General features: G+C 60.8%; 2 protein-coding genes across 3 annotated transcripts; one reads left to right on the plus strand and one right to left on the minus strand.

Moving 5' to 3' along the window:
- Positions 1 to 4,403: 4,403 nt before the first annotated feature.
- Positions 4,404 to 8,302, plus strand: FAM98C (family with sequence similarity 98 member C). 2 transcript variants are annotated; one of them, XM_067556696.1, is made up of 8 exons: positions 4,404 to 4,555; positions 5,055 to 5,200; positions 5,883 to 6,017; positions 6,323 to 6,507; positions 6,759 to 6,842; positions 7,281 to 7,397; positions 7,673 to 7,840; positions 8,153 to 8,302. In XM_067556696.1, exons 1-8 carry the CDS (start codon positions 4,536 to 4,538, stop codon positions 8,285 to 8,287), a joined length of 990 nt encoding a protein of 329 aa, XP_067412797.1. In that variant the 5' UTR covers positions 4,404 to 4,535; the 3' UTR covers positions 8,288 to 8,302. The 2 variants fall into 2 exon arrangements, with proteins under 2 accessions (XP_067412797.1, XP_067412798.1); XM_067556697.1 differs by lacking the exon at positions 6,759 to 6,842.
- A 1,564-nt stretch (positions 8,303 to 9,866) lies between these two features.
- Positions 9,867 to 20,579, minus strand: RASGRP4 (RAS guanyl releasing protein 4). Its single transcript, XM_067556695.1, has 17 exons — positions 20,443 to 20,579; positions 17,536 to 17,738; positions 17,053 to 17,158; positions 16,682 to 16,744; positions 16,403 to 16,534; positions 16,019 to 16,130; positions 15,507 to 15,680; positions 14,780 to 14,896; positions 14,183 to 14,455; positions 13,411 to 13,491; positions 13,210 to 13,314; positions 12,510 to 12,619; positions 12,102 to 12,279; positions 11,749 to 11,785; positions 11,199 to 11,333; positions 10,647 to 10,867; positions 9,867 to 10,318 (listed from the first exon to the last, which is right to left on the minus strand). The coding sequence occupies exons 1-17, from the start codon at positions 20,463 to 20,465 to the stop codon at positions 10,118 to 10,120; spliced, it is 2,271 nt and encodes a 756-aa protein (XP_067412796.1). The 5' UTR covers positions 20,466 to 20,579; the 3' UTR covers positions 9,867 to 10,117.
- Between the last annotated feature and the right edge of the window lie 128 nt (positions 20,580 to 20,707).

Here is a 20,707-nt window from a genome sequence, read left to right on the forward strand (position 1 = left end):
CGGAAGCCAGAACTCCTGGGTTCTATTCCCAATTCTGTTAGTGGGGGGTGGGTCTAGTGATCAGATCAGTGGGTCTGGGGTCAGTACTCCTGGATTCTCTTCTCTGTTGGGTGGGGTCTAATGGTTAGAGCAGAGAACTGGGAGCCAGGACTCCTGGGTTCTGTTCCCAGCTCTGCAACTGACTTGCTGTAGAACCTTGGGCAAGTCACTTAATCCTGATGTCCCTCTAGTCTCATACAGTTTCCCCACCTCCTGTTAGTAGCAAAGTGTCATCATCAAGCCTCCCTGAGGGAAGGGCGGGGAGTCCTCTCCAGACATTTAAGATGAGGCCGTGCAGTGCCATGGGGTGTGGTCCCCAGGGGCCAACCCTTCCTGGGACCCAGTGGGGGTGGAATAGAGGGGACGATCTCTCTGAATCCTGGAGGGAAAGCACTGAAAGCACTTTGATCTCTGTCCTGGGGCCCCACAATCAGCGGGAAGGGGAAAGCAAAGAAAATCCTGTCAGTACCTCCCTCCTGCCCCATGCTGGCTGGCCCTGTGTGACATGAGTTTGATAGGCCTCGGCCCACCTCCCAGCAGGACGAGGCATTAGCCTTCCCACTGGACACAACAGGCTCCTCCGCCGCCCCTCACTGCCAGGCCAATGGAAGCTCCTGGTCAGGTATTTTTTAAAGCAGCTGCATCCATCTGACTTTGGGTTTGTGGACAGAGATTGGGGGTTGTGGGAGGGGCAGGTTGGGACCCTCCACATCTGCTGGCTCAGATTTTCCTCTTGCTTAAATCAGGAGTCACACTAGTTCAGATCAATGGAGTTAAGTCAGGAGTATCTGGATCAATGCTGTTGCACCGGTGTAAATCAGAAGAGACTCCATTTAGATCCCTGGTGCTACAGTGGTATAAATCAGGAATAACTCTGGATCAATGGTGTCTGCTAGTGTAAATAAGGAGTAACAGTTTAGCTCAATGGAGTTATACTGCTTTAGATCATTGGAGTAACATGGGCGTAAATCAGGAGTAATTTGGTTTAGATCAATGGCGTTACACTGATGTAAATCAGGAGCAACTTGATTTGGATTAATGGTATTACACTGGTGTAAATCAGGAATAACTTGGTCAATGGTGTAATTTTAAGAAGGGGTTTATGGGGCTAAATTCTGATCTCAACATTGGTGTAAACCTGGAGTAACATCACAGAAATGCAGCAAATTGAGGCTGAGCTATTTCCAAGGGAATGGGGTGTCCAATACAATGGGAGCCTGGCATCTAAATCCCTTCAGCACTTTTGAAAATTCCCAGCCTTAAAACCGATACAAGAATTTATTTATTTTTACCTACTGCACAGTTAGCGTGGGGAACTCACTGCCACAAGTTCTCCTTTGAGGCCAAGACTTTAATAGCCTCAAAAAAAGGACTGGGCGTTTATACAGATAACTAAACCCAGAGTTAGAATATTAAATATCTTTAAAATAGCCAAGAGTTTTGGCAGGGTTATAAACCCTCATGCTACAGGGCATGACCCAACCTCTGACTTTCAGGGGTCAGGAGGGAACTGTCCCTATGGGGCTGGCTATGCCATAATTACCCACTAGGGGGCACCTTTTTCTGAATCAGCTATTTAGTGGCTTCTATTGGAGAAAAGAGAATGAACTAGAAAGACACTTGATTTGATCTGACCATCCATGTGAATCCAATAGAGTGACCCCAGTTTTACCCCACTGTAAACAAGATCAGGGCCTGGCCTTGTAGGAGTTGAGGGTATTCAGTAGTGGACCTGGACACTGGGTCCTCTTCCCATTTCTCCATCCTTGTTCTTTTTTCAAAACCTTCCCAGAAAACAAAAGAAGACAAATAGTAACTGTATAAAACCTGACAAAGCTGTGTGTGCCAATGGCCCTGTGATAACCATGGGGCCGATACAGTAAGGAGCCTACTGAAATACAGAAGGGTGGGGAGAGCGGGTATTGTATATTACTGCTGGAATGAGATTGTTTTAATGCTATTTTATATATAAAAAAGTGGGGAGGGGGGCGGAGAGGGGAAAAAAACAACCAAACAAAGAAAAAAAGTAATAATAATTTTTTGTGGTTGCCGATCTAACTTTTTTTTCCTTGTTTAAGTATTTTATCAGATTTGTATATTCAATATTGTAATTTCTGTGTATTTAAAAATATTAGAAAGGAGGGAATGGAATCAGAGGAGAATGTTCTATTACAAAGTGTATGTTGTATATTAAATCTTAGCAAAAGTGACTCTTACATTTTTTCCCCTCCTTCAGTGGTGGGGTTTGGAGACGCTGGTTTGAGCTTCCTGGATTTATAGGGTCAGAAAAGGATCAGTATGATCAGATTGGCACGAGTATTTAGGCACCTAGAGATGCAAATAGCTGCCTATTTAGACACTGAAATGCACTGGTCACACACAGCCCAAAGTGTCAGATTGTTTTATTACAACACCGTCCAACAGGAGATACTTTGCTCTAGAAAAGGAGATAAGATGTTTCGATCAGGGCTAAATTGCAGCTGCTCTTAATGATTTAAAACTAATAGAATATTTCAGCTATTGTCATCTACTGCGATTATATATATTATTAGGCTATGTCAGTAGAAGAGTGAGTACATATTATGACCAAGGCCCTTTGTTTTCAGTTTTTATTTTGTTTAAAATTTCCCAGGAATTTATGGGTATTTATTACAAAAATTAAGTGGTGCAAAAAATTAACTTCAGTTTTCTGGGTGAGTACTGGGGATGGAGGATGGAAAAATAGCAACTAATAGAGAAGAATATTGAAAGTCAAAGCAGTTTTATATTGTGGTTTATTTCATGAACTGTACATTGAGTAAATACACATATTCCACCACACTACATTGCCTTACTCTGACAGACAACCTTGCATGTATGCTTCGACGAATTTGTTTTTAACATAAACACATCTATCAAACGTAATGGGTTGGATTTGCTTAACATAATCAGTATTTTCCTGTACTTGAAAGGGCCAAAATGTGGGTGAAAATCAGTAAAAACTGAATAATAGCTTTTTATAAAACCTGGGGATTTGTTGGTCACAAACCAAAACCCAAGGGCCTAATTATGACGTAATGTAATAATAAAAATAATCTTAAAATGAAATTTAAAGTGGCCAAATGAAAATGCCAAAAGTGGGGTTTTTAAAAAATAGGTTTCCTGGAACTCTCTGAAAATGTTTGTTTTTCTGACTCGGAAGGAAACCAAATTTTGAAATGTCAAAATTTCCCTTAAAATGGAAATTCTGAGTCCCGGCCAGTTCTAATGATGAGAATGTGCTCTCAGCACAGCTACTGATACCTGTAGCAACTTCTTCTCTTCCTAGTGGGGAGTAGGAGACCTGGGCTGCATTCCCAATTCTCCAGCTCACCTACTGGGTAACCTTAGGAAAGCCACTTACCTTGCGGTGCCTCAGTTTCCCCATCTAGAAAATGGGATAATGATACTGCCTTCTTTTGATAAAGCACTTTGAGAACTACAGATGAAAAGAGCAAGAGATTAGCAGGGAGAAGGAAGCCATTAGCTTGACTGATGCGGCCAAAGAGTTGGGGCAACGCTTTGCCAACTCCGCTGCTACCTGGTGTTTTCCCTCAAGTCCCTGTTCCTGGAGTCCCAATACTCGCGTGAAATCCCAGCTTTCGTTTTAGCAGGAGGACTTTTCCAGGCCTCGGGGCGGGTGGAAGAAGCTGCAATACATGGCCTGCATGCAACTTTACTGGCTTGGAAACCAGACAACCCAAAATGGGGGGGAAAAAACCCAAAAACTGGTATGTGGGGAAGGGGTTTTGAAAATCTCCCACTTGTGTTGAAAAAGAAAATCTGATTTCGGACCCTGGCTTGTAGTTTTGACGCTGGGGAGAAAGGGGGAGTTGCAACCACGCTCTCCCACGCCAGGCAGATGGTGCACTTTGCAAACACCCGTTGCTGCCCCTGGGACTGGGGCCCAGCCTGGGGTGCTGGTGGACACGGGGGTTGCGCTGCCTCGCAGGGTGGTGGAAGGCGCCTCAGTCCCAAGCTGTCCAAGGGCCGCCAGGCAGCATGAAGCCAGCAGCTCTTTGGTGAGGATGGAGGTCCAGGAGGAAGAGGTTCTAGGCTTGGTGGGGAGGCAGATGGTAGGGGAAGGCTCTCCTTAGCTGAGAGGCGGGTTATATGAGAAGAGAAGGCTCTGATTGGCTGGGCAATGGGTGATATTGGAGGGGAGGTTGTGATTGGCTGAGTGGTGGGTGATTGGCTGGGAGGCGGGTGATAGGGAAAGGGGAGGCTCTGATTGGCTGGGAGATGTTATTATAGATCCAGCCAATCAGAGAGACGGCCGCCTGCCTTTTTTTTTTTTTTTTTTTTTTTTGCCCCCCTCCTCCACAGCCCCGCCCACGCCTTTCCCTAAATCAATCGGGATGTAGAGAGAGGCGGGGCCTGTGCTCAGAGCAGAGCCGCTGAGAGCTGCGCAGGCCGGCGGCGGCCTTGGTTGGAGCCTCGGACGGGCTGGGCTGGCGGGTGCGGAACTGCCCCGAGCCATGGAACGCGGCCCGCCTGGGTAGGCTCGGCTCGGCTCGGCTCGGCTGGGGCGCTGCATAGGCCATGTGGGGAGCAGAGCACCGGGGGTGCAAGGGGCGGGTGGGAGCCGTGGAATGGGGCGAGCGGCCGCTGGGTGCGGAGGAGCAGGAAGGTGTGGGTGTGGCGGGTGCGGGGCGGTGGGTGTGGAGGAGGGCTGGGAGCAGGGCTCTGGGCGCACGTAGGTGGTCGGGGTGGGGCGAGTGTGGGCAGCCCGCAGGGAGTGTGGGGGGAGCAGGATATGGGCGTGGTGCGGGGTGGATGCGGGTGCAAGCGGGCTGGGGGAGGCAGGTGCAGTGTGGGCAATAGGCGAGGGGCAGTGGGGGTCCCGGCACACTGGTGTGGGGGGCAGGCGGGAGCTTGTGACTGGGTCTGGGCTCGGCTGCCATGTCTGGGGAGGTGCATTCTCTCTCCGTGGGGGAGGCCGTGGGGCACTGACCCCCTCTGCGCCCCACGCTGAGCCCCCTGCCCCATGTGCTCAGGTCCCCGGAGTTGCTCTCCGAGGAGAACTTTCTCCGCTTGGCCGAGGCCGGGGTACGGAGCCCGGAGTTCACGGCGCTCTGCGCCCAGCTGGTGGCGGAGCTCCGAGCCATCTGCCCCCTGGAGGAGGACGTCAGTCCCACCAGCGGTGAGTTACCTGCCGGGGATTGGGGTGGGGGGCACTGGCCGGCAGCATGGAGTGGGACACGGGGCCTTGGTGTGATGCAGGTAACGTGCCTACCCCCGAGTGACGGGGGGCTTCCCTGCCAACCTGCTCCCCTGGGTCCGTTATCACGCCATAATTAATCATCCTGCCGGCGTCACTACATCTTAGAGAGGAAGGGCAGCCCGGTGGTTAGGGCGCTAGTCAGAGACCTGGGATTAGCTCCCCGCTCTGCCACAGACTCCCCATGTGACCTTGGCCAAGTCACTTAGCCACTCTGTGCCTCGGTTTCCCCATCTGTGCAATAGGGATAATAGCCCAGCCCAGCCCTGCCCCCCAGCAGGATTGTGAGAATAGATGCACTGTGGGGTGCTCAGATGCTGTGCTTAGGGGGGAGGCAGATCTGCCAGAGAGAGAGAGAGCCATTAACCTGCAGCAGGAGTGCAAGGAGGCAGATGCTCCCCAGTAGTGGCCCATAGGCTTACGTTCTCCCATTCCCTGCACCTGGAGCCGGTGCTCCCTAGGGGGAAAGGCCCCATTCCCCGCCCCCTGAGAGGAGGCAGGGTTGTTCCATTAGCGTTGGCTGTGTAGCCAGCCTGTTCTGTGGGGCTGGGGGGCAGCGTGTCGGGGGCGTGGGGGCTCATTGTTCTCTCCTGCTCTGGTGCAGGCCCCGAAGATGCTGAGACCTTCCAGATCGAGCTGAGCGGGCTGCTCCAGGAGCTGCACTGCCCCTATGCCGCGCTCACCACCGGGGACGTGACCGCCCGGCTGGGCAGCACCCACAGCTGCCTCCAGCTGCTGTGTAGGTGATGGCGGGAGGGGCCCTTGCTGGGCCGGCGGAGTGACCTGTAGGCCTCTGAATGGCAGGGCTGGGGGCCAGGACTCCTGGGTCCTGTTCCTGGCTCTCCCAGCGGAGTGGGGTCTAGTGGTTAGAGCAGACGGTCTGGCGGCGGAGCGTAGAACCCAGGAGTCCTAGTAGCTCTGAACCAGATGAAGATCCCCAGAGGGTGGCACGTATCTCACGCCGTGGGCAGGGCCCCCCTCCCCGCCCTGCCAGCCACAGCTGGAATTGCCCAGCCTCTCTCTCACCCCATGTTCTCCCCCAAGACTTCCTGAGCTCGGAGCTGCTGGCCGCCCGGCTCCTGAGACGGAAACGCCCCCCTTCGCCGCAGCAGGGAGAGGGGGCCGACGCTGCCTTGCGGGAGCTGAGCCTCATCTGCCAGGCACTGGGTGGGCCGGAGCCGGCCCCAAGCTGTCCCGTCCCCCAGGTCCTGGAGCACATAAAATCCAAGGTGAGGAGTCAAGACGTGCCAATCGTTGGGGGAGCTTCTGGGAGCCGGGACCGGGGCCTTTCCCCTCGAGGGCTCACCCACCCCCTGCCAGGGAAGCCCGGCACCCATCCTGTCCCAGAGCAGGGGGCTGACTGGCTCATTGGGGTGGGGAATGGGATATGGGGCCTTTTCCCTGTAGGGGGCGCCAGCGGGTGCTGCTTTTCCCTAGGCCATGCTGTGTCTCCCCGCTGAACCTGTGTTCTGCCTCCTAGGTGGCGGAGGCCCTGTCGGCGCTGCCCCACGGCCCCCAGGAGATGGCGCCGCTGCTGAGGGTGCCGCTGACGGCTCGGCAGTGGGTACGGGGGCCGGGCGGGGGGGAGCAGCGCAGAACCCGCAGCTTTGCTTATGGCTTGGCTCCCAGGTTCAAAAGCAGCTGAAGGGAGTTAGGTCCCTGATTGAATCCTGGTGCCCAGCCCCGCTCTGGCCCTGCATGGCCCCGCCCCACTGCATAGAGTCCTTGGGGGTTAGAGGGAGAAGATATTCATTAAAGGATGTTCTACCCCTGGCTCTGGGAGGGGAGTAGGATCTAGTAGGTTGGAGTGAGGAAGGGGGGTCAGGACTCCTGGGTTCTATCCCCAGTTGCGCCCCTGCCTCACTCTGTGGCTTGAAACAGGTCGCACCCCTCCCTGTGCCTCAGTTTCCCCACTCAGTGGAGGCTAATGCAGCAGCACTGGGTGGGGCGGGCGGCTGTCTGGCAGCCTGAGGCTGAACAGCTGTCTGTGTGTCCTGGCTAGGAGGCGCTGGAGGGGACGCAGCAGGCCCTGTGCGCGGAATACCAGTGCCGCAAGCGTATGATGATCACACGCTTCAACGTCACCCTCCAGTCCTTCCGCTGGTCTGAGAGGGCAGAGGTGAGGGGCTGGGGGTGGGTGAATGCCAGTGAGGGGGGAAGGCATGGCTGGCTCCAGGCGGGTGGGGAATGGGGCCTTCCCCTCGGGGGGGTGCAGGCTCCCAACTGGCCCCATGGCAGGGATTGGCTGGCTCCGGGGGGCCTTTTCCTTCTGGGGGGTGCCGGCTCCTGTTGAGTTGATGATACTGGGGGGGCCTGGTCTCAGGAGCCATGTGTTGGGGGGGGGGGGTGACCTGGGATGATGCCATCTAACTGGAAGTGATTTCCCCCCGCCAGGCCCACAGCGCCGCCCTGCTGGCTGCCATCTCCCCACTGCGGAGGGCTGAGTCGGCCGCCTCCGGCGTCACTCTGGCCCGGCTGCTGGCTGCCCGCGAGGACGCCTCGCGCATCATCAGCGCCAGCAGTGGCCACTGCCGCCACCGGACCAGCTGCGCCATCAACAAGGTATGTGTGGCCCCCGCTCTGGGGTGGGGTGGGGGCAGACAAGTGCACTGCCGCCCCCTGTGCCTGCAGAAGCTGGGCCCAGCCCCCATGCAGCCCCTGCCCCATGCAGGGCAACTGCTCAGGGGTGGGGGGCTGCTCCTCTTGTTCCCCACTGCCAGGGCATGAGCCCCCTCCCCTTCTCTTGCATCACACCAGGACTGGAGATCTGACCCCCCCTCCCCATTAGCCCCCTTCCAGGGCAGGTGCAGCACAGGGGGGCTGGGGGCTCCTTTGCCTTTTACTTCTCCTATTTTCCTCCCTCCCCCCTGGCAGGTGCTGATGGGGGGCGTCCCGGACCGAGGGGGGCGCCCCAATGAGATCGAGCCCCCCATGCCCACCTGGGAGAAGAGGCGCGAGGGGGGAGGAGGCCAGCAGCGCTGGGGCAGGCGGGGCAAGAAGAAGAAATAAAGCCTGCTCCGGCTACACCTGGGGTCGTCTGTCTGTCCCCCTGTCAGTCCCCTGCACTGCGGGGGGTCGGGCAGTGCGTCCGGAAGCCAAGACTGAAGAGCCCCTAATGCAGGGTGGGCAGCAGAGGGGTTGGGGCTCAGAGGCCCTGCTGCCCCCTACATCCAGGGGGTGCTAAAGCAGCCTCTGATCAGAGGTCAGGACTCCTGGGTTCTGGTCCCAGCTCTGGAAGGGGAGTGGGGTGTAGTGGTTAGAGCGGGTGGGGCTGGGAGTCAGGACTCCTGGGTTCCATTTGGGGGCGGTGGGCGGGTCTAGCAGTTAGAGCAGGATCGGGGGGGCAGAGGGGCTGGGAGCCAGGACTCCTGGGTTCCATCTGCAGCTCTGGGAGGGGAGTGGGGTCTAGTAGTTAGAGCAGAGGGGGCTTGGAGTCAGGAACTCCTGGGCTCCATCCCTGGCTCTGGGAGGGGACTGCATCAGCAATAAGTCCAGGTCTCGGGGACTCTTGGACTGTACCATGTCGCACTTTCCCCCAGCAGGGGCTGCTGCAGGTTTTGCCGTGGCAAGTGTGGGAATGGTGAGCGGGTTGTGTCCGGAGAGGCTGAGTGGAGCTGGCGCTCCGTGGCTGGAGCCGGGAGGCTGCACGTGGCTTGTTGATTGTTTTTGTAAACTGAGGCATGAGGCGATTGCCTTGTTGGTGGGGGGGCAGTCCTCACCTGGGGACCCCGGTGGGCTCTCACCCTTGTGCCTGCGCATTCAGGGGCTCTGCAGGGAGCTGGCAGGTTGATCTGTTATAAATGTCAGTTGGCTTTAAAATCCTGCAGGATTTCGCTGGGGGGGGGGGTCATTTAGCAGAGGCCGGCGGGTTTACAAGCAAGCGCCAGGGTGAAGTTGGTTTCTCTGGGCTCAAGCAAGGGGTCAATTATCTCCCCCCCTCCCCCCATTCTTTAAAGGGCTCCGGCGGGCCGTGCCGTTGGGATTAAAGTGCCGAAGCTAAAGGCTGCTCCAGCAACCACTGCCGCGCCCGGGGAGGGGGCTGGGATGTGTCGGCAGCTGCCGGGGAGGGTTCGTGCCACGGGGAGAGGGGCCGTGTGATAGTCTCACATACCCCAACCCTGCCCTGCAGCCCCCCCCAGCTCTGCCGATCCTCGCTCCGGTCCAGGGTCCATCAAGAGGGTGGGTCAGGGTGGAGGGGTTGGGTTGAAGCTCTGAGCTGGCCTCACCCCGGCCCTTCGATCCCTGCACTTAGGGGGAAGGGGGCTGGAACCTGGGCCCCGCTCACCTCCCCAGTGACTCCATTGGTGTCACGTGACCTTACACCTGGGGTGCAGGGCTATGAATTTCAAGCACTTGAAAAGCTTGTTTAGGGACCCCCCCACCAGCCCCATCGTCATGCCGTTACCCTGAGAGATGCTGATGGATGCTCTTGCCTGTCTTCCCTCCCCCCCCCGAATCATTATCTGCAGGGGCCCTCCACAGACATCTTGAGCTCCAGCCCCTTCTCCCCCCACCCCAAGAGTTCACAGCCTAACACAGGCTGTGAGGGGAAACTGAGGCAGGTCACTGGTGGCGTGGTTGACAGGAGCCCTGTAACTCGGTGGCGTGGAGCAAAGGGGGCAGTTGGCCCAGACCCGGCTCTACAAAGATAAATTCCCTTTATTGGCGCCGTGCCTGGGTACCGTCTAGGATCCGCAGTGCCCAGCCTGGCTCGCTGGGGCCACGGGGGCTGTGATTCTGCCGCTGGCTTTGAGTCCTTCGGCTGTTCCGGGAGATGCGGGTGCTGTTGGCTCCAGAGGTCACAGGCTCGAGCGCTGCCCTGGGGGTGAGTCTGTCCGGCTATGCCTTGGAGTCGCGCTGCAGGTGCAGGGAGTCCACCCCCTCCAGGAGCAGGGTGAGTGAAGCCTGGCTGTGGCCCCCCTCCTCTGCTTTGCCCCGGTGCCCCTCGGCGTCGCCCGCCAGCAGCCGCCCGTTCTCCGCCTCCAGCTGGGCGTTGTGGCAGTGCAGCCCGATGTTCTCCAGCAGCAGCTGGTCCCGCTCCTGCAGGGGGGGAGCAGAGCTCCGGTGTGGGGTGGGGTGTGGGAACAGGATGTGGGGAGCAGGGACCCTGTGCAGGGGAAGCCCCGTTCAGTCCCAGCCAACTCATCCCCTAAGAGTGGAATTGTTTCCCCCAAACTCCCGGGGGGGGCAGGGATTGTCTCCATATGAACTGTTCCCCTCTCCCCGTCCCCCCAGCAGGTTCCCCCTTCCCCAATGCAGAGAGAAGCAGGGTCAAGTCCTGGTTGTGGGGGGCTCTGTGTAATTTGCAGGCCCAGCCCTTGGGGGGGTCTCCAAAGCCCCCCAGTGTACCACTGTTTTGGGGTCTCACCTTCTCCAGCTCCTTAAGCTGCTCCAGGAGCTTCTGGCTGTTGCTGCAGCCCCCCGCCCTGCCGTGGGGCTCGTGGCGCTCCACCGTGGGGCTGGTGCCCTCCGTCTGCACCCAGGCATCGCGGGTCCGCCGCCGACCCACTGGCACCTCCGTCAGCACCACGGCCCGCTCCTCCGTCTGCTCGCCCCCCAGGGGGAAGGGGAAGGCCTCTTCCTCTGACCCTGCCGTGGGGAGAGGGGGGGCCCTTTAAATGGGGCTGGCCATGGGACTGTGCCACTGTCTGCGGTAAGGGGAGACGTGGACAACAATGGGGTGTTCCACTGACTCTGCCACGGGGGAAAGGGGGCCCTTTAAAGGGGGTAGGCCACGGACTGTGCCACTGTCGGGAAGTGGGGGGGAAGATAACATGGGGTGTTCCACTGAACCTGTAATCTGGGGGGTGGGGTGGAGGGTGATGGTGCTATAGTTCTTATGTGCGGGGTGGCATGAAGATCCCCCTCCCCCCCCTCCAGCTACCACTTCTGCCCTGAGGGTCCTGTCCCCCAGCGGTACCTGAGCTGGGGTGCTGCGTGGCGGCAGGCGTGGTGGCGCGGGCCGTGCTCCCCTCCGTGGCTCCGGCATGGAACCGCCTCTTGCACTCCAGCTCCACCAGGTCCTTGCACTGCTTGTGGCAGCTCATGCCGCAGTCTGGGGGGGGGGGGAGATGTGACATGAGCTGGGTTGCCTGGCACGGCCCCTGGCAGGAGCCCCTCATGGGGAAATCCGGCCCTCCACGCTCTCTCCCCCTCCCCCCCGGGCCCCACCTCCTGCAGTGCAAGGAGAATCCCCTTCAGTGGCGAGCAGTGTGGGGGGCAGGAGACACAGCTGGACAATTATATTTCTAGCCAGTAGGGGGCTATGCTGGACCCACACCACTGCCCTTCTGCTGCTGGCTGCCGCTATACGCAACTGCCAGCCAACCAGCAGGGGGCAGCCCTCAATGCCTGGACGGAGGGACAGACAGACACACCCACCCCGCCCCAGTTCAGCTTAATCCTACGGGCCCTTTGCCCTTTCCTAGCCCTATAACCACCATCCTCCCCACACCTGTCGCCGCACTTACCCCGACATCTGTACCCCTGCTTGGAGACGCCCCAGAGCTAGGAGAGAGAGGGGAGCCCATTAGCTGTGGCCCTTGGGGGAGGGGATTTTTCAAAGGGGGGGAATTGCTGAGGCTTGACCCTGGCCCTGCCAGTGTCCATGAATATAAGGGTCACTATGGGGTGTTGGGGGAGATTAACGGCCCCCACTATTTCCCCCTGGGCAGAGCTGTGGGGCAGGATTCTTGGGGGGGGGGGGGCTTTAGAGCCCCAGGGATTTGATGCACCCCCTTTCCCAGCCACTGGGGGGGACACTGGGGGGCTGGGTTTTTGCTGCAGTGCCTGGCCTGGCCTGGGGGGGGCAGGCGTGACTCACGAAGCCATTGCAGCTGTGGCAGAACGTGGGCTTCTTGAAGGTGGCCTCGTGGAAGTCGTGCAGGAAGCCGAGGCCCAGCTTGGAGAAGACAGCGCAGGCCCGCATGAAGTAGTCAGTGATCTCCTCGCGGCTGTACGGCCCCGCGCTGCCGGGACGGGGAGCGGAGTGTGAGGGGCCGCTTCGCAAACCGGTGCCCCCCGCTCCCCTGTAGAAGTGGGGAAATTGAGGCACGGAGCCAGGAAGTGACTTGCAGTGAGTCAAGAGCTGTGGATTGAACCCAGGAGTCCTGGCTCCCATCCCCCCCCCCCCCCACTGTCCCCAGCTCACACCCCCCCCCCCCCACACACTGTCCCCGGGTCAAACACTCTCTTTCCCCCCCCCCCCCGCCACACACAGACACACTCTTACCGGTCTTTCCCCAGCCCGTAGAAGGAGAAGGGGAAACTGGCCACAATCTTTTCAAAGTCCTCGGGGGAGATACAGCCGCGCTGCTCGTGGTCGTAGTTCTTAAACACGGACTGCCGGGGGACGGGGTGAGAGATGCCATTAACGAGTGGCGGCACTGAGTAACTCCCAGCCCCGAGCCCCACGGGGAGCAGGGCCCCCCTTTGCCCCGCTCCATTCTGATCTCAGCCCATGGGGCGTGGGGGGCCCAGGATGGGATGAATTGCTTGATATTGCAGGGCATCAAATAGAAAGTTACCCCCCTCCTCTGCCCAGCGGGGTGGCAGATCCTATAGGGTCCTGAGCACACCCCTTTAGTGGAGATGGGTGGCAGGCGCTAGTCTGTATAAGGGGATAACAGCCTCCCTGCTGCCGCCAGCCAAGGGGAGCCGCTGCAGGTGGGGCTGGTGCTGCAGGTCCCAGGTTTGAGTCCTGCCCCTTCCAGGCCTAGGGGCAGCAGCGAACCCCTGGGGGCTCAGCCCAGCATGCACCCCCCCACCCTCTGGGGCTTGGCCCTGGGAAGTGGTGGCGCACTGTGACCCATGCCTGGCAACTGCCCGACACACATGGCAAACGCCCACCCATCACAACCAGCTGGGGCCCAGGGAAGATGACTGCCCTCAACCCCTTCCCCCCAGCTTGGGGGCGGTGGCACCCCGCTCACCTCCACCATCTGCTGGACGTGTTTGCTGATGGTGAGCCGGTCCGGCTTGGGGGCCACACCCGGCGCCCACTCCACCACCACAGGGGGCTTGAAGGGTGTGGCCGGCTGAGGGAGGGAAGAAGAAAGCGGGTCAGATATGAGCACCCCAAATCAGTGAGAGGCGGGTGGGGGGGTCCCATCTTAGCTCCTCCCACTTCTCACCAGGGATTTGGGGCAGCGGGGCTCCCGGGCGTAGGAGAGCTCGTAGATTTCATCGTCCGTGTAATAGAGGTCGAGGGAGAGCTGGGGGGAGAGAAGGGGGTTAGAGGAGTGGGGGGGGGGGAGGGTCCCCCTGGGAACAGCCCTGCCATACCTAGTGGATGGGGATAATATGTTGGGCTGGGATCACTGCCCCATGCCGGCTGGGGGGCAGAGCAGTTTGCACAGGGTACCGGTGTGCAACTGCACTGGGGGCGGTGGTAGTTGTGCAATTGCACCACCGCCCCGCTACCGCCTGCACTGAGCTCCCCAGGCACAGCATACGTGAGTGCGTGCGTGTTTGCACCACTGCCTTGTTTGCACACGTGTGTGTGGGGGGGGGGGAGCTAGCCCTTGTGAGGTGGTGCCCACTGCTGGCTGGACACAGACCTGAGGCTGGCAGGCTGGGCCTATGGTGGGGGAAGGGGAGATCTGGGGGTTTCCACTGAACCCCACCCCTCCTGGGCCCTCTTGCACGCTCAAGCCCCCCCACTGACCCTGCGTATCTTGCACACCCACCCTTGCACGCTTCCACCCAGCCCCGCCCTCTTGCACCACTGCCTCACCTCCTCGTGCAACCGACCCCACCCACTTGCACACCTGACCCTATCCTCTCGCACGCCCACTCCCACCCTCTCGCACACCTGCCCTTGCACACCCACCCGACTTTCCTGAATGCCTGCCATCTCGCACCCCCACCCTCTGGCCCGCCGGCTGCGGGGGGGCCGGGCCTCACCGTCAGCAGGTGTACCAGGTCCATGTTGGCGGCGAAGGGCGGCACGGCCTGCTGCAGCGCCCGCAGCTCCAGCGCCTGCTGGTAGAGGCTGTGCAGCTTGCTGAGGTTGAGCTGACCCCCCAGGCGGTCGGGCAGCGCCTCGTGCAAGGACACCAGGTCCTTGAGGTGCACGCCCACGATGGGGATCTTGAACCCGCTGCACTCTCCGTAGGCCCGCCGGTAGGCGCTGTAGTTGCAGCAGGACGACAGCAGCTCAGTCATCTCCGCCAGCGTCTGGGGGGGGGGCAGAGCGGGGCAAGGGGAGAGGTCAGAGGTCAGGCGCCCTGCCCCCATCCCCAGCCAGGGGGCTAGATCTGGGCAGGGGCAGCCCTGTGTGGGGAGGGGGGAGAAATACTCCTGCCCTGGGGAAGGGCCGGGCAATGGTCTGGGTGGGGGGGGGGGGGCAGCTTGGAGACAACCGATGCCCCGCCCACCCCGCATCCCTCCCACGGCCAGTTTGGGGGTTTGTTAAGCTGACCCCTTCCCCCGCCCATTAGCCTCAGGGTGCCTCCTTGGCAAAGGACTCTGGGGGTGGGGGCTGCCCAGGGGGGGGCCCACCTTGGTGACCTCCTGTGGCAGCAGGGCGCGGGTATCCTTGAGGCGGGAGATGGCGCTGTGGCACAGCCCGCCCAGCACGGCCATCAGCGTGTTGAAGTTCTGCAGCTGGCGCAGCTTCTGTGGGGGGGGGGGGTGAAGTGGGGGGTCAGACGTCTGGCCCAGCCCTGGGCCCCCTCGTTTCACCCCCAGCTCCAACTACCCGGGCCCCTGCTGTCACACACCTGCTGTCACACACACTCACATGCACAGGTGCACACACACGCACATGCTTGCACACACACGCTCACGCCTGTGCACTCCCATGCCTGCAGACACACGTGCCCTGTCACACACGCTTGTGCACGCATGCACACGTAGTTTCATGCATGCACTTGCGTACACCCGTGCATACTCACATACATGCACACTTTCACACACGTACGCACGCATGCTCACACATACAAACATGCACGTCTGTGTGCTTTCATGCATACACCCGTGCGCGCACACCCCTGCACTTTCACCCCCCCCCGTGCACTCACACACATGCACTTGCAAGCACGCACACACATTCACATGTACATGCTCACGAAGCCCCCTTGCAACACCCTGCATCGCCTCCCCCCCCGCGTCCTGCTTCGTGAAAGATTCTTGGACTCCGTGCTTCCCCCTCCCCCCCCAGTGCCCGCTGCAGCCCCGACCCCCATGCTGCAGCGCCCGGTGGTGGCCGGCAGGAGGGCACCCTCACCTGTGTGACCCGGATGAATTTGGTGAAGACCTCGGCTCGCTGCTGCGGCGTGGGCCGGTTGAGGATCATGACCTGCACCCACTGGGAGATGCTGTTGCAAAGGGCCACAGAGCGTTCCAGGGCCAGGTTTTCCCGCACGGAGCCGTGCAGCACGTAGCTCCTGTAATCCAGGTACTGCCCGGGGCAGGGGGGAGAGACGGAGGGGAACTCAGCAACCGAGGCGGCCGGTACGCTGAGCCTTAGCTGGCCGAGGCCCAGGGGCTGGTGTGAGAAGTGGGATCCACCCTGCTGCTCTCAGACCCCAGGGAGGCAGAGCTGGCCGAGGAGGCCCAGGGGGCTGGTGCCAGCGGTGGGATCTCTCCCTTCCTCGGTCCAGCACTGCCAAACGCCTCCAGCGGCGATCACAGCTCGACACAAGTAATATTAGCCCCGAAGCGGAGGGGCCTGCCGCTGTGCCCAGGGGGCAGCAGGAGGCGGGCGAGGCGCAGGGCCGGGGGGGGAGGGGTGCTCACCGAGATGCGGCAGAAGGCTTTGAACTCCAGGTAGCTGAGGTGCTCTGCCAGCTCAGCCGCGTCCAGGTGGTCGAAGAGCAGAGACACTTTCCGTTTCTTGTTGCAGCTGGGGCTGCTCTGGTAGCTGAGCCTGCGTGTCCAGCTGGGGGGCGAGGGGGGGAAGCAGGTTAGATGGGCAGGGGACTGGGGCCTGCACAGTCACCCCCCAGCTGCACACGCCCCACACACTGTGCACACAGCCCCACATCGCACACACACCGTGCATCCCCCCCTGCACCCCTGCACACCTACCCCCTTCACACAGCCAGGTACACACGCCCCAAGGGAAAGGCAGGGCTGGGGGCTGGGGAAAGTAGGGGGCGGCCAAGCAGGGCCCATCCTTACACGTGGGCCGTGTCCACTGGCTGGCCGTGGGCCCCATGCCCCTCAGCCTGCACGGCCTGCCAGAGCTCGCCCATGGCTTCCTCCAGTTGCGGCTCCAGGCGGAAGGCCTCGGGGTGGTACGTGATCCAGTACCTGGGGGGAGAATGTGGGGCAGGGTTAGGGTGTTGGCTGCAGGCCGGCACCCCCCACCCCCGTGGGTGTGCCTGGGGAGGGGAGCACAGAAAGGGGCTGGGGAAACAATGGATGGCGGGGCAGGGGAGTGATGGGGGGGCCTCTCACCTGACGAAGTTGCAGATCCGGAGGCGTCTCTCCATCTGTTTCTCCCCAGACGCCTCCCGGTAGGTGGCTCCGAGTTAAGGCTCCATCCCCCTTGGAATCCCCGGGAATAGAACCCAGGAGTCCTGAGCCCCCCTCCCCCCCCGCTTGTGCTCACCCACACGGTGCCCTCTGCGCGCTAACATCCCTCTCCCCGGTGGTGCCTGCCCATCAGTGCCAAGCAATGGGGTCCCATCCCTGCCCCCGTCTGACCTCAGCCCCCCTCCCACCTGCTGCACTGGCCCCCCATTGCACCGGGGGCGGCTCCCAGACTGGCCTGGGGCGCTGGGCCCCGGGGAGGGGGCGGGAGGGCCTGGGCCGCATGGGGAGGATATAGCGTGAGGAGGTGGCGGGCGAGGTCAGCCGAGGGCACCACCCAGCTGTGCACGGTCAGGGTCATGTTCACCGTGTACTCGCTGCGGCACAGGGTCCCGTCCAGATCTGGGGAGGCAAAGGCGGGGAAAGGGTTAACGGCACCGGATTGGGGGGGGAGGGGCATGTTTGCAGGGGGGAGGGGCTGCTGGATTCCAGCCCATCGAGGGAGGCACGAGTTGGCCATTCTCAGCCCTTCTCCTCTGTGCGGGGTGGGTGCACCTGTCAGGGCTGGGCTAGCAGGGGCTGCGGGTGGGGAGTGAGGGGCATCAGCAGAGCTGGGGAGGGGGGGGACAGGGGGTCGGGAGTGAGGGGCACCGGCAGAGCTGGGGAGGGGGGGGGACAGGGGGTCGGGAGTGAGGGGCACCGGCAGAGCTGGGGGGGGGGGGGACAGGGGGTCGGGAGTGAGGGGCACCGGCAGAGCTGGGGGGGGGGAGCCCGCTTACCAAAGGAGTTGAGGCATTTCTCGATGAGCTGCTCCAGGCTGCAGGTCTTGGTGAGCTCCCCCAGCGCCATGCTGGCCATGACCTTGTTGATCTCCCTGGGGGTGGGGCAGGTCATTCGACGCCGGCTCTGTCGCTGGCGGATCTTGCCTGGGCCAGGGCCGGGACCGGGGCCGGCTGGACTGGGACATTCCGCCCGGGACTTCCTGAGAGGCAGGGACCAGTGGAGAGTCACCGAGGGGCCCCCGAAACGTAAAATCCACCGTGGTTTAATTCTATGTCGCTCATCTCCGCCCACCCCCCCGCACCACAGGCCTTTGTCCAGGACAGGGTCACTTCTGATGGGTTTGCCTAGGGCCTGTGAGTGCTGGTCCCGGAGCCCCAGGGCCAGACTGACCCACGGGGACCTAGTGCTGACAGCAGAGGGAACTAGGAGTCAGGCCACTGGGCTTCTGCCGCAGAGTCACCCCTGCCCTAACCACTAGGCCCCCTTCCCTTCCCAGAGCCGGGGATAGAACCCAGGAGTCCTGGCTCCCAGCCCCTCCCAGCACAGGCAGACCTGGGGGCCCCTGCACACAGGCCCCACGCCAGGTGGGCAGCGCACTCGGCAGCTAGGGGGCAGCTCTCCCCCTTCCCCCCCCCTCCCGCGGTGGGACTCGGTGGCCAGGCAGCTCTGTGTTTGCACGTGGCTGATGGGGGTGCCCAGCTGCTGCCAGGCTGAGGCCTGAGGAGGGTTTGCCAGGCCAGGGCCATGGATTAATCGGTAACGCAGTTAGCAGAATAAGGCGCCGGGAGCGGAGAGGTATTGCGGACGGGTGCCGCGGTGCTAGGTGCTTTACACACTGAGAAAGGAAACAATCTCCTTCAGCCAGAGAGAGAGAGAACCCAGGAGTCCTGGCTCCTGGCCCCCTCCCGCTCTAACCACTAAACCGTACTCCCTTTCCAGAGCTGAGGAGAGAACCCAGGAGTCCTGGCTCCCAGCCCTGCTTTAGGTGTGTCCTTACCCTGGCTGTGGTAAGCCCTCACAGCGCCCCCCTGTGGATGCTCCAGATTCGGCTCCATGGTGGCGCCATTTGGCTCAGCCTAGCCCCGCCCCCTTCGAGGTGGGGGCCCCACGAGTCGCGCTCAGCCCCTAAGAGAGGGTGCCAGGGACGGGGGCCTGGTTCCAGTTCACCCCCTCCAGCGGTCCTGTGCCCACAAAGCCAGGCTCCGGGCAGCTCCCCGCCTCTTTCCTGGCAGGGCATCGGCCCAGCTTCTGCATTTCCAGCAGCTGCGTTGCACCACAGCCTGCGGCAGCCCCTGCGGGCAGGGCTCTGGCTGGGCGCGGAACCGCTGGAGGTGCCCTGAGCCAGTCACTTCCCCCCTCACTCGCCTCTTGCCCAATGCCTTCCCGTGACGCGGGCCGCCCTGCTGGGAAGAGTGACACGGCTTGGCTTTGTCTAGCCCTCACACAGTGCCCCTGCTCTAGCCACTGGAGCCCCCTCCTATCCCCACGCTGGGCATAAAACCCAGGCGTCCTGGCTCCCAGCCCCCCTGCTCTAACCATTAGACTTCACTCCTCTCCCAGAACCAGAGATAGACCCCAGGAGTCCTGGCTCCCAGCCCCCTGCTCTAACCACTAGACCTCTCAAGGCTTCCTCCCTAGAGCCCAGAGGATGAGGCAAAGGGGATGTAAGGGGCCTTTTCTCACTCCAGGTTCTAGCCGAGACTCCAACTCACAGCTGCCATGACCCCTCCACCCACCCACCCAGCCAACTCTACAGCCTGTGCAACCAACCAGCCAGCTGTCAGACCGGTGCCACCAAAGCAGCAGCTGCCCAGCTCGGTGCCAGCTGCACCCACCCTCGCCCCGGCTCTGTGACTGGGGCGCTGCTTGCTCTGGCAGTCGGCGTTCGCGCCCCGACTCGCTCTTCACTCTGCGACTTACGGAAGGACTCTGCATTTTCTCTTGCGCAGCTGAGCCTGGGGCCGCTCATTACAGCTCTGCGCCCCTCAGCTGTCTGCAGGCCAGCGCTGGCCCACGCCAGGGGCGCACGGGGGTGGCGGATGGGAGGGGCTTAGGAAAGGGGCAGGTTTAGGCTGAACAGCTGGGAAGGGGATGTCCTGGTTCGGACATCTGGGGGGGCTGGGGAATCACCCCCCCCAAAGGGGAAGGGGTGGGAGCTCCATCCCTGGGGGGAATCAGAGTATTTAAGGGTGATGCTAATGGGGACCGAGCCGTGCACACGCTCCAGGCAGGGGCTGTGGTTGTAATCTGCAATCCATCATGCACTCAGCTATCAAATCCACAGTCAAGAACGAGACAGCGGGACAGGCTGGCTGGGGGGAGCAGGGAATGGGACACGGAGCCTTTCCCTTCCAGGGGGCACTGGTTGCAATCCAGCTTCAAGTCGGGTCCTCTGGCATAAGCCAACCCTAACCTCTCTTAACACCATCTACTGCAAACCCCTCACCCGTCCAACCGGCCCCGCAGGCGCCGAGATCCTTGGCAGACCAAAGATCAAGCTGTTCCCTCCCTTCTCACCAGCCCCAGCCCTTCCGCAAGGGACCAGCCGAGCTCTGGGCAGCATCCGATGAGCTGTGGCCCTCCTGAGCCCCTGTTCTGCTCTGCAGACATTGCAGAGCCCTTCCCGTGTCCCACCCCAGAGGTGGCTGCATTTCCGCAGCGCCGTGGCCTCCTCCACAGAGCCCTGCGAGATATGAATCACCTCTCACTTCACTTCACAGCGCCATCTCGGCAGGTGAAAAGTCGATATTTTGGGGCGGGAGAAGGGGGGAATTGCTACCGGAACAACTGCAAAGGAACATGCACGCAGACTGAAACTGACGCCCGGCCACAAGGAAAGCCCCAGCCAGCCGATGACGCCCGCCAGCAGCTTTCAAAGTGGAACAGCCCGGCCTGTCACTTACCTTTTGCTCTCTTTTCGGTTCATGGCCGAGCTGAGCGGGAGTTCTCCAGGGTCTGCGAAAACACCCCCCACTCCCCCGCCTCACTCCCACAGCAGGCTGCTGCTAGATCCGCTGGCGTGGCTTCCCCACGGTCATTTTGCAGCGTGTGGGCCGGGGCGCCCTTGTTCACGAGAAAAAGTAAAGAAAACTCATGAACAATCTCTCCGCTCTTGGGCCCCGGGGCGGGACCTACATCTGCGGCCGAGCTGAGTCAAAAGGAACTAGT

Source organism: Emydura macquarii, unplaced genomic scaffold, assembly GCF_026122565.2.
Source record: "Emydura macquarii macquarii isolate MOO-44397 ecotype Brisbane River unplaced genomic scaffold, CSIRO-AGI_Emac_v2 contig_1790, whole genome shotgun sequence".
Taxonomy (NCBI): Eukaryota; Metazoa; Chordata; order Testudines; family Chelidae; genus Emydura; species Emydura macquarii.